General features: G+C 37.6%; 1 protein-coding gene across 1 annotated transcript in view; it reads left to right on the forward strand.

Annotated features, from left to right (window-relative positions):
- PREX2 (phosphatidylinositol-3,4,5-trisphosphate dependent Rac exchange factor 2) overlaps positions 1–12,535 on the forward strand; it is a 283,235-nt gene extending 270,700 nt beyond the window's left edge. Inside the window, exons 39-40 of the mRNA XM_005563489.5 lie at positions 66–133; positions 6,835–12,535. Coding sequence (XP_005563546.1) covers positions 66–133; positions 6,835–6,880 — 114 coding nt within the window. The 3' untranslated portion in view covers positions 6,881–12,535. The remainder of the gene's footprint in view (positions 1–65; positions 134–6,834) is intronic.
- The last annotated feature ends 774 nt before the right edge of the window (positions 12,536–13,309 follow it).

Raw genomic sequence — 13,309 nt, forward strand, 5'->3', positions numbered from 1 at the left:
GTTAATGGTGTGTTAAATGATTACTAACACATTGTAGGGATAAAAATGATTTTCCTGACTTTCAGGGAGCAAGAGTTCAGAACACAGCGAAGAATTTGGGAGTCAGAGACCGGACCCCACAGTCTGCACCAAGGTAAGTGCCTCCCCTGCTGTGCCCTTGCCCAAAAGATTTGCCAGCATTTTCCCGGCAGCGTCCCTCTGCTAATGCAACTGATCTAGGATCTGCCCCGTGTCGTACTGATTGTAATTACGGAGATTGCCCTTGAAACACCCAATGGCTAAGTGTGATTACACATAAATGCTCTCAGAAATAAATGGATATTATTCTATTTTGCAAGTACTATCATGAATTCAAAAATAAAAGCTCACACAGGCACTGCTAAAATTTGAAATCCAGCCGTGCCAAACAACCGAGATGACATTTTCATTTATACTTCTGTGACTGTACATGCTGTTCCTTCTAGCATGATTGCCTTTCCTATATGTGTTTGTATGGAAAACTCCTATTTCACTGCAAAACCTAGCTTAGATGTCATTTCCCCTTGGAGTCTTGCTTGAGTTTCCTTCCTCTCTGTACTCCCTTAGCATCGTTCATATTGACCTATGATAAAATTTATCATATTTTGTTGCAATATATTGTCACATGTTCCTTTGCCCAACCTGAATATGAGTTTTCTGGAGGTAGAGAATTTTTTTTTTTTTGGATTTTATTTATTACTTATCATAGTAAACATCAAATATCTGAACAGATTTCAAGAATGTCCGAATGAAGAAATGAATAAATGAGATTTTTGTTTGTTATCTCAAATATTTACAGTTCACACAGCATCATAAGAGAGGACTCCTATTGACTTTAAAATAAATGAACATAAATAATAGTCATCAGGGAAATGCTCTGGTTTTGATTTCCCTGGTGATGAGAGTAGGCAACCATCCGTCTTGAAGTGGGGAAAAGCTAAATAATTTCTTTTACATTTGATTGCTTTTATACATTTATATTTTAACAAAAAATAGGCTCTTCCAAACGCTGCCACAGACAAAACACTACTTCTCTTTACAGAGCAGTTACCAGAGTGGGAATGATGGCTGCAGCATTTATGAAGTAATATTTCATTCTGAAAAACCATGTGGGTAGTGAAAGTGCTTTCAAAGGGAAAACATATTTTCCCCCTGAAAATGGATGGAGCACTCATGTTCTAATTGCATTTATTTTTAGTGCTGACTCCTAACTCTATTTCATCCTCAAGTTTTGTTAATGTTGTCTTTCACAGTTGATTAGGTTAGAATCTAAGGCTTTCTATTGCTAAAGGATTATTTTTACATACCCATTCTCCATCTAGCACCTTGGGAGGCATGGTACGTTTGGATAATAGACCTAGTGAAGTGTTAAAATTCCAATAAGAAAACAAGATCATGGCTCAGCAAGGTGTTCTTAGCTAGACCTATAAACACTAATAAACCGTGAGGTGAGGATCAGACTTCAGCACCCTGATCAATAAACCAATATGCAAGCTGAACGCAAGAAAAGAAACCATATTGGGTTATGTTGAAAACACTTGAAACGAAACTTATTAAAATGAGCCAGCCATAAAGTTGACATTGTCTACAAGGGAGTAATAGGCCTGAGAGAGAAAGCAAGAGTAATTTTTAAAATTTATTTTATTTATTCTTTCATTCATTCTGCAAATATTTATTGAGGACCTCAGAAATGCAAAGCACTCTGCTATGCCCCAGGGAGAGTATAAACCTGAATCAGAAGTAGCCCTGGCCCTCACAGAGTTTTCAGTTAAAAAGATGAAGCGAAGAAGGCATGATTACAAGGAAAGGTAGAAAACAGGAATCACCCTGTGGAGGGTGCAGAGAGAATGCCAAGGAGCACGGAGGGGCTGGGATCGCTCCCAACTGAGAACCTGGACTCCAGCCCCAAAGACAGTGAGTTGAAGAACACATTTGGCCATCACAGTGAGGCCATCCATGGGCAAAGCTGGGATAATGTTTCTGGAAACATCTTAATGGAGCTGAAGTTTGCTATCTCTGTCTGAGATACTATTTGATTCAAATCCTCAACCCATCCCTATCAGAGTTTTACTCTCACCAACCACTTGACTTTTAAAAACATTTACTCAGAGCACATATATTGAATTTCTGCTATGTGTCTTTAGGTGCCAGGCCCCTTGCTAAGAGCTAGAGGACAAAAGACATAGTGTCCTCCACCAGTTGTTGAAGTGCAGTAGAGCAACAATGGAATAGAATGAAAATAGTACACAGTGTGTGATGGAAATAGGCACAGATTGTCGTGAGAACACAGAGAAGGGACATAATGCAGCCTAACGACAGAGAGAAGAGGTCACAGAATACTCCTGGGCCTGTCAGCATTGTAATGCATGTCCCATACTGGGGATGCAATAGTACCAAGGACCACAGAAGACATGATGTTCTGAGAACTACGCCTAGACCTCAATGACTGGTGGCTGAATGTGATTCAAGTATAATGTGAAGTGAGGCTGGAGATGTAGGCCAGGGCCAGATCAGAAGAGACTTTTAGGAGTTCAGAAGAGTTTTGATTTTTACCTTGAAGACAATAGGAAGGCAAGCATAAGCAATCTTCCTATCTGGAAGATTTGAATTTTAGAATTTATCTCTGGCAACATCAGGAGGGCCCATTTGAGGACAGCTAACACTGAAACAGGAGCTTAAAAAAAGATTATGGTGTATTGAAGCCAAGATGAGAGGATGGATTAGAGAGATATTTAGAAGACAGAATCAATAGTCTTTGGACACTAATTGGATAAAGGAGTTTAGGGAAAAGGAAGATTCTAGGATGACCACCAAATCTTTGGCTTATATAATGAGGTGCTCGTGGTTCTTTCCCCTGAGACAGTGGGCACAGAGGGGAAGCACACGCACAAGGAGGAGATGGGGAGCTCAGCTTGGTAGTACTGAGATTGAGCATCAATCGTCATCCCTGGAGAGGACATTGTGGACAGTGGAATATACTGGTCGAAAGCCAAGGAGAAAAGAATAGGTGGCGCTATAGTCCTATGAGTCTTCGATATTTAGGAGGTAGGTGAAGACACAGAAATCAATTTCATTACGACGATGAATGGGTAAGAGAGATGAGAGAAGGTCAGGACACCCTCAGGGGATGTCAGCACTGAAGAGAAAGCAGAGGAAGCGGGGCTACAGAATCCAAAGTGAGCCATGGACTGGAGATGGTTGTTCTGGAATTCAAAAAGGAGCAATCAGCCATAGTCACACTGCTGAGAGAGTGAATATAATAGTTTAGGAAATCAGAAAGCTAGAAAGCAGAGTATCAGAGTTTAATAATTCTGAGGTAGGTAAAGCCTGCTCTGGGGAGGGATGTTTCTTGGACACCCTTGGCTCCAATGCATTTTGTATTCTCCCCTTTAGCAACCTGTGTCTAAAAGATGTGTCCAGAACTGCTTTTGGCATTGGAGTATTAAGATGGATGAGAAACACTTCATGCACTCAATGAGCATGCAGCCTAGTAGAATACAAAGACAAAATAAATTTAGAGAATCAAGTGAATGGGTATTGTGATAGGATAGAATGGGTATGTGAGGAGGGAGTACAAAGGACCTCTCCCCTCCCAGCTTCATACATTGACTCTTCAGGGCAATAAGCTTCTATTCCTCAAGAACCAAATATTACATTCCAGATGTCGGACTGCACATCCAGCACACTGGCTTTATTCTCTGCTATGTCACAAAATCTGGAACTCTTGTGCTATGAAAACCTGATTTTCTTTACTTGTTTAATCAGGAGGGGGCATTCTATAGTGGTTAAAAGTGAAAAAAAAATGGGCCGAGCATGGTGGTTCATATGTGTAGTCCCTGCACTTTGGGAGGCTGAGCTGAGAGAATTGCTTGAGACTGGGAGTTCAAGACCAGCCTGGACAACAAAGCAAGACCTGTCTTTACATAAAATAAAAAATAAAAAATAGCAGGGTACGGTGGCTCATGCTTGCAATCCCAGCACTTTGGGAGGCCGAGGCAGGTGGATCAAGAAGTCAGGAGATCAAGACCATCCTGGCTAACATGGTGAAACCCCATCTCTACTAAAAATATAAAAAAAATGAGCCAGGCATGGTGGCAGGCGCCTGTAGTCGCAGCTACTTGGGAGGCTAAGAGAGGAGAATCTCCTGAACCCAGAAGGCAGAAGACAGAGGTTGCAGTGAGCTAAGATCGCGCCACTGCACTCCAGCCTGGGCAACAGAGTGAGACTCCGTCTCAAAATAAATAAATAAATAGATGGGCATGGTGCTGTCTGCCTGTGGTCCAACCTACTCAGGAGACTGAGATGGAAAGATAGCTTGAGCCTTGGAGGTTGAGGCTGCAGTGAGCTATGGTTGCACCACTGCACTCCAGCCTGGGAGACAGATTGAGACCTTGTCTCTTAAAAAAAAAAAAAAAAAAAAGAAAGAAAGAAAAAGAAAGAAAAAATAAAAAATAAATGACTATGTGACCTTATTTAGTTGGGATTTTTTTTTCCTCTCTGAGACTCACTTTTCTCATTTGTGAGATGGGGAGAATTGCCTTGGGACAGAGCATGATTGATGCTTTAACCTTGAAAGAGGCGTTTACTTTGTGGTCTCCTTTCACGTAGCTTTTATTTTTGCTATGTAGAAACGTGAAAGGCACCATCTATAGCATGAAGTTGGAAAGTTCTGCTCTTGGCAGATTTGCATTTGGGCAGGAAATTTGGGCTACCTGAGCTCAAACAAGAATAGGAGAAAGAAGGCCAAAAACAAACCGTTTTCATGCAGGGCCGCTGATGTGCATAGGTGGAATGAGAGTACAAAAGGGCCCCAAATGATGGGCAGACCAAGGCCTCACACTACCCAACAATTTATCTGCCAAAAAATAAATGTTTCAGTGCAGGATGAAAGTCCAACTCTTACCTATTACATTTCACTTAGAAACTTCATCTGCCTGTTCTAAATTCCCAGAGCTCTGCAATTTCCATTACAAATGTGTCTGAACTCAAATAACCCTGAGTCACTTCCAAGAAGCCTCACAGAAGCTGAATCTGCCCAGTTCCACAATACCCAGAGCTATTATTTCATTAGGTGATCACAGGGAGTAGCCTTTTCTTCAATTTGCAAGGCAGACATTTCAAAGACTCGTCTACCCAGTGCTATTAGTTACATTACGTGGAAACGTGCTGAGCAAGGTAATGGAATGTGATGGCTCAGCCCAGATCTCATGGGGCAGGACTTTCGCCACCCATCCTCCCATTCCTGTCCTACGTGACTAAGCCCACTGTGCCTTTTCAATCATTAGGTAGCACTGTTAGGGAAATAAGAGGAAGGAAATTAAGAAGAAAAAGAACCTTCTTATTTCATTATCCCAGCCCTGGGAATGCAATTTGAAGTAACACCATATTCTTCAGCTGCAAAAGAACCTTTGAAGTACATCGGGTCAATTTAATGTATTCTTTTCTCTGGGAAGGATGAAATAAGCTTTTTCTGATATGAGATGTCTTTATTTCAGTATTTGCCTCTTGCATGGAGATAACATATAGAGCATAAACCACCTTCCAGACTTGAAATACATTTTGCAAACCTCCAAAGTCAATAGCTTCTTCTACATGTTCTCATACTAGGAAAGCTCATTTTGTTAACCAGAAGTTATAACTCAGTATTAAATCTTGCTGATTCTTCTCCTTTGATCTATAATTAGCATGGGATTAAATGTCAAAGGGAGAGGAAATTTATAATTTGCTAAATTGGTCAACAATTCATTGAAGCTGTTTTCAATTTAGTCAGTAAAAGGGATTGAATCACCACAGGTAGTCCTGGGTTTGGAGTGCTGTTATGAAAAGATGCCAAGTGGAAATCTGCACCTTATATTTTGACATCATTAGTCCAAGCTCTGCAGTGGAACCAGTGTGACCATGGGTGCTGTTTAGAGAACAGGCCTAGTCCAATCCAGCATTTTAGTTCAGCCAATCAATCTCTCAGGATATGCTGTAAGTAATGTGCATGGCCTTGAGATCACTAGGGCTATCAGGCAGCTATTATGTTCCCTTTTACTTTGGTTCTGCTGTTATCATTTAAACACTCAGGAGAACGCGGAGCACCAGAACTTGTGTGACCCTAGTTAAATCCCCTGAGTTTTCCTTGCATGCTGCGTAGTCTTGAACAACTAGACCCGGGCTGCAATGGGAAGCATTTCCAGGCATCTCCATGGTTTACGTGGATTCCTTGACCCACTTGGAGAGCCCATAGTCGGGTGAGTGGGCCCTGGGCAGAGCTGGGCAATTTGTCCTTAGGAAACTCTAGCCAATTGTGCCTTTGAGATTTAGGTCTCAGGAATCTTGCCATGTCAGCCTATCCACAGCCAACTGCCTGCACTCTGGGGATACTACAAAATGAAGCACATTTCTAAAACAAGTCAGAAAATCAGTAGACCCCTATGAGATAGGTGCTATCTTGCTACAAGAAAATCATGATAGACATGATGGTAATTTTCATAATAATATCATTTCCTGGAATCCAGAGAGCAGGTTTTACCACGAGTGTGGTGAACAGCCTGGGTGGTTGGCATTGGAGAAAAAGGAGCAGGTTTAAAACCTTCAGCATTGCTTCATCCACAGCCATGAAGATGTGCAAAGGGGCAATGGTGTTTTCTAAACCATAGAATCTAATTTTTGGAGTTTGCTAATTCATATGTTATTTTTAGTGAAATAGACAATCTGATCATGACTCATGAAACAAGAAATTATCATCAACGTGTTTGTTCTACCAATAAAGACACCTCAGGCAATGGTAATACACTAAGTCACTGTCAAACTTTTCCATGCCTTTTCTAGGCTGTACAAGCTGTGCGAGCCGCCTCCCCCAGCTGGAGAAGAATGAAAAGAATTCCCAAGAAACCAGGCAGGCAGAAGCTCCTGAATGCTGGACTAGAGAAACTACATGCTGGCTAAACATTCTCCACTGAAGACAAATCAATGCTCTTTTTTTTTTTTTTTTTCCTGTAAATCTTTCTCCCCATTGCAAACAAGTAGTGTTCAGTTTATACTTGGATATTTATGCTGGAAATGGAAAGAAGTTCAGTCAGACAGTTCAGCATCACAAACTGATGTCTCTCTATATTGACATTAAGTATTCACTTTTAGAGTCAAATCCATCCCTGGAACATAAAGAAAAAAATATTAGAGATTTAAAAAATTAACCACCATGCCTCCTCTCCCATTCATTAAAATTGTGTTATTATGTTTGTTTTCATCTTTTCCAAGTGGACACACGTAATAATGGAGAGTTCCTCTTGAAGAAGGCTATTATTGAAGAAACCTGGTGACATTTTGCAAATCATGAAAAATGTTAAGGACAATATGGACTGTGTGGTATAGATTTTCAGTCCCCCATTTGCAAGAGAGAAAGTCATTAATGTGTAAAAGGTGGAAAAGCATGCTTTACTCTTTCTCCTTAGGGCTTATTTCTTATTAGAGGAGAAGAGAGCTGACTAAGGCCTCCAGCAAGATTCACTTTCTTCTAGCTGCCTTTGGGCATCCTTTTTTCTTGTGGACAGCTCTAGCAAATCAGTGCTATTTTTGGTGTCTGCAATGGGCATGGCTTCCTTGGGCCACGAATACTGGGTGCTGTGCCATAATGGCCCTGGGGATCAGAGAAGTGCAGGGAGGGAAACCAGGATGAAGAAGGGGACAATAAGCCTATTTTAAAACTAAACCTTTAACTTAGATACCTAAAACTCTTAATTTTATGAAGACTCTCATATGAGAGGTCAGACTCTTCAAAGAATACAAAATCATGAGACTTTTTCTGTCAAGATATATGTATAAGATATGAAAATAAGGCTTTATTTGTACTTGTAAAGGACCGTTAGGGAGCTTGATAATTTGTGGACGCACAAGGTGTATTCTATCCTCATTCTAAAGTGTATGTAATGTTTATCATTTCCACATTGATGCAACAACATTGTTTTTAGCATAGTAAATACAGTAATATTTATTTTAAATCCATAATTTTCAAACAAAACACTCATGATTGTGGTAATTATATGGGCTTATGCTAATTTAGTATGTGAAATGCTTTTCACATCTAAAGTATGTGCAAACCATTATTAATTTTTTTTTTTTTTTTTTTTTTTTTTGAAGCTGAGTCTCACTCTGTTACCCAGACTGGAGTGCAGTGGTGTGATCTTGGCTCACTGCAACCTCCACCTCCCAGGTTCAAGCCATTCTCCTGCCTCAGCCTCCCAAGAGCTGGGACTACAGGCATGCACCACCATGCTTGGCTAATTTTGGTATTTTTAGTAGAAACGGGTTTTCACCGTGTTGGCCAGGCTGGTCTTGAACTCCCGACGTCAAGTGATCCGCCCGCCTCAGCCTCCCAAAGTGCTAGAATTACAGACATGAGCCACTGCTTCCGGCCCGTTATTAAATTTTAATTTATGAAATTTGATCATGGTTTTCAAACTATTATTAAAAACCTTTATCATTAGCCGTTAAGTATTGAATAACAAAAATACCATGTTACATGTGTAGGCAATATGTGTATACTACTAGGTGAGGTAATAATAATTGTTATTTGGCACAGAAGCTCTTGAGACTTTTGTGAGAAGTCCAGATATAATGAAAAACAAGGAACCTAGCATCAGAGTTTTCAAGAAAAAGTTGAACATTTTGAATTTAATAAAGATATATTTACATAAATAACTTTTAAGGATTTAACATTCGTAGGGCTAATGAGTGAACACAGCTGATTAGCTAGCAAGTCCTTTCATATTGTCATGACTGTTTTCTCATCACCGTCCTGGAAGCAGTAATCCTCATTAGAGGCATGAAAGGGTCATTAAAATGATTTCAGTTGTACTTTGCCGTATTTCATGGGGCAAATTATCAGCTATTATGGTATTTATAAGCTATCATATTTTAAATTTTTAAGGATCTACTTTCTTCATAATAGAATGTGCTTCATATTATTTTTAGGGTTAAACATAAGCGTATCGTCTATCATGCTCAGTACTTACTAAATGCTCAAAAATTAGTAATGATTTATATTAACATCAGTCACTATAACTTCTGCTCATAATAAAAATTGTAGCTAACACTTATTAAGGGATTACTACATACCCAGTAATAGCTCCAATTGCTTTGCCTGTATTCTGTTGTTATTGCTTCACTTAATCCTCATAATGATGTGACATGGTACTCTTTTGATCACACCTATTTTTAGAGTTGACGAACCAAAGCAAAGAATAGCCCAATGACTTGCACAAAGTCACATGATTGACAAGGGGTAGAACCAAAATTTGAACCCAGGAAGTCTGCCTTCTTAATGCATTATGCTGCTTTTCCTTATCAATATAAGAACTATTATAATATTACAATGATTTGTAAGTAAATTTGGAGTTATGTGGCATGTGTTGTCATTAAATTATACATCTTGTATTAAAAAACAGTGAATGGAAACATGCAAAATCCTTTAATTATATGAAAATTATAGGATTTCCTGGACATTTTACAACTCTGGATGGACATTTTACAACTCTGGATGCACATTTTGAGGTAACTCAACACTGTTGCAATCTGAAAAACTATTTTGTATCATATTCCTCCTCATCAAAAATAACAGTTTTAGATAGCATATTGCATAATACTTTATTATAATTCCAACACAGTGGTAACAGTAAAAAAAAACCCTAATGGATGAATGAAGAATGACAATTTTTTCAATGCCATATGTACCTCCATGTGACATTGGGTATGAAGAGGCCTTGAGGTTTTAGGATGTGTTTACCTTAATGCTACATGCTCCTCTGTAACCAGTGCACCTTGAAATAGTGCTAAAACCTGCTAACTTCTTCCAAGTTCTGAGCATGGACAACCCCCATCCCCCCAACCTAAAAGGGAAGGTCATGCATAGAAATTTTGGATCTTAACTTAGAGCCCGACTCAAAAATAATTGTGAACTAAAAATTCTTAGTCAATACATCTGAAGCATTCTGTTATCTCCTACAATTTTTTCTAATATTAATTCCAAATATTACAAAAGTTAATGTGATATTAAAGTATGAAAAATTCGAGAAGATTAGAATTTTACATGTATTTCCATTCCTATTTAAGGAGAGAAAAGGGGCAGAGAATTTCTGTGCTAATTTTACTTATATTGATATATAATATTGAATTTATAGTATAAGCTTTATTTTATCAATTCACAAATCTGAAGTCTCATACTGTTTTCTATCTCTGTAGAACATATTCTTCTGGTGGCTTGGATTCACTGTGCATTCATCGGCCACCCTTTTTGCAGCAAATTTTAAATCGATTTAAAATTAGGTAAACTTTTTATGATACTATAACATATATGACATTGAAATGACATTGGTTCGGAATCTATTAATTTAAATTTTGGGATCATTACATTCAGAATGAAATGAAATTGACCTTGACACTAACTTTGATAGCCAAGGAAATGAATGGGTAAACAAAGCCTAAGGGTCATGTTAATTAATTTAACAAAACAAACTATCTTCAGTCCTTTGGGCTTGTACATTTCATAGATAAAATTAGTATTTATTGATTTGGAAGCGTTCAATTGAGAGTAAATGACTCTGTGTTTTGAAACTAATACCTTTGCATTTAAAATACTAAAGTATTATTATGTTAGTTCAAGTAGATCTTTTCCTGTGTAGCATGATTTAATGCAGAGCAGTGGGTATATTTTTATTCATTTATACTTTTGAAAAGCCATAATATTGAAATTTAAAATGAATAGTCTCACTTTAAGGTCATTTTTAATTTACATTTTACTTTAAAGGTCATTTTTAGACTTTATGTGCTAGTGGTATTGAAACTAACATTTAATATTTGACTAAATTGCTTGTGAATTTTTGGAAACTGTGTTTAATTTTTAAAGACATTGTTATGTGAATTATCTTACTAAATTATCGCTTAAGAACTCTCTCATAGCAGTAATTTCATTAACACATATACATACTAACCAATTTGCTAAATGAATTGTCGGTTGTCTTGCTTAAGTACTAGAGCCAAGCTTTGAAATGACTTAAAGTGATCTGAATTTTGATTGAGAAAAATAATCTGTCTTCTGTCGAATGTTTGAACTTTTAGTGATGAGCCTCAGCAAAGTTTCACCCTGCATGAAGCAGAACAGGTGGGGGAAAATTGCAAGAAGGGTCTGTACCAAAAATGGCCCCAGGATATTCCATTGAACAAATATTGACTATTATCTTGCTAGGTGCTACAACTAGTCTTTGGTTTCACAAAAATGTTACTGCTTCAAAGGCTTGGCATTAACAGTGTTGCCAGCATTCATATTGCCAACCATCTGCTGGTCATACATGGAAGACTGTTAAAGTGTGGTCTGTGCATCACTGAGCAATTGTTATATAGACACAAGGCCTGCTTCACTCAGGATAGCTTGCTCCTCTCACTGAGAAGAGATATCTGAAGTCTACTAAGTCTACTAAATGAGATATATATGTGTATGTTTATGCCTATGTATATTGTTATACTTACTAGTTTTGTGATAATGTTATAAAAATTAATAAGATTGTTTTGTATGAATGTATGACAAATCGAGTTGTTCAATGTATTGAATGAATGTCTTACTGTAGGCATCAGAGCTGTCCAACCATGCGTAAATATTCCTGGTCTTTTGATCACTGACACTACTTTGCTCTTCAATCGGGAATCAACTGGCCTGGCTCTGCCATTGAGAAATAGCTAATTAAGAACAAAATTGTTAAATTTCAAAATTATATTTCTACTAGAAATAGCTTTGGAGAGTTAATTTTAGGGGCAAATAACAGGATAAATGCTATCTGATCAAGCATTCATTCGACAAATGTTTTTGAGGATTCACTAAGTGCAAGGCACAATCGTTGGGGCTGGTATATGTGTGGATATGTTTGATTTGAAAACCTGCACGGTGTCTCTGTGTGTTATTGATTATCTGTGTCTTTTGCTTAAAATGGCATTATTTGTAACACAAACCTAATATCATGTGTACAGATATACTGTGTGTAGCCAAGAACACTAAATTGGTAAAATGCTTTAGAAAATATACATCTGAATTTGAATATCTAATGCTTCAAGTAAATATATTAGAGTTTCAGATGAATATATATTTTTGTAACTGCCAAGTAAATGAGTAGAACAGAGCTTTTTGCCTAAAAATATTTTTATAAGTACTCATTTACATAGTATTCATTATTTTAAATGACAAAATATCAAATTGGTTCTATAAATAATAATTGTTTTGAATATATCCATATTTAACATCATATGAAATCCAAAATTTAATGATAAATTTCATCTGGATGTGTTATTATAAAAGTCATCGTTTTTCCTTTGTAAAATATCCATGTAACATAGCTTCCATTACTCCATATTTTATGTATGGTTAAAATTATCAAAGTGCATTATGTATTTTATATCATTTATTTTTGTCTGCATAAAAGATTGGAATAGTAACCATGTATGATAAATGTTAATAATAAAGTGAAATGTAGTATGACCAGCTCAACTTCTTTCCATTTAAACTTAATTTCTATTATGTCCTTACCTATTTGGACAACAAAAAACATTAAACACAGATTTTCACCCTTCAAGAGTTCACAAGCTCAATAGAAGAAACTTGACACACGTATGAAACAACTTCAAATATGAGCTGGAGGGACAGTAACTGCTAGGAAGGAATGAGAGAGAAGCTTAATATGGGCCATGGCAAAGGAAAACTTGACGAGGGACAAGAGACTTACACTGTCCCCTGAATTAACTAGTCAACCTATCAAGGTTTATTTAGTACTTAATACATACCAGTCACTCTCCTAGTTGCTAAAGGTCTGCAAATGCACGTAATTCCCAAACTCTAGGGTTATAGAGTGTGGTGTATTTAAGATGATTAATGCAGTACGCAATCCAAAATGGCAACTACCAAGACAAAGCAGTGGACACTAATGCGAAATCAGAGAGAAGGCAATGAGAAACACGGACTGTAGAATTCAAAGAATTTAGATTCAATCCAACATCTCTTTATGGAACGTCTACAGATTACTTGTCATGCGCTGAACTAAGATGGATGTTTAGTATTTAGGAATACATGTGCCATTACCCTTATGAAATTTACAGTCTAAAAGAGAAAAACATTGATTTAAAAAAACTACAAAAATGATGAGAGAAGCCTGGGTCAGGAAAGATCGTCAGCATTCCAGATGAGTAAGATTAAGCAACAGAGGAAGGGAACAGCAACCTTGTTAACAAAAACAGGATGAATACATGCACTGAGATGAAAAAGCAC

The sequence above is a fragment of the Macaca fascicularis genome, chromosome 8, assembly GCF_037993035.2.
Source record: "Macaca fascicularis isolate 582-1 chromosome 8, T2T-MFA8v1.1".
NCBI classification, from domain to species: domain Eukaryota; kingdom Metazoa; phylum Chordata; class Mammalia; order Primates; family Cercopithecidae; genus Macaca; species Macaca fascicularis.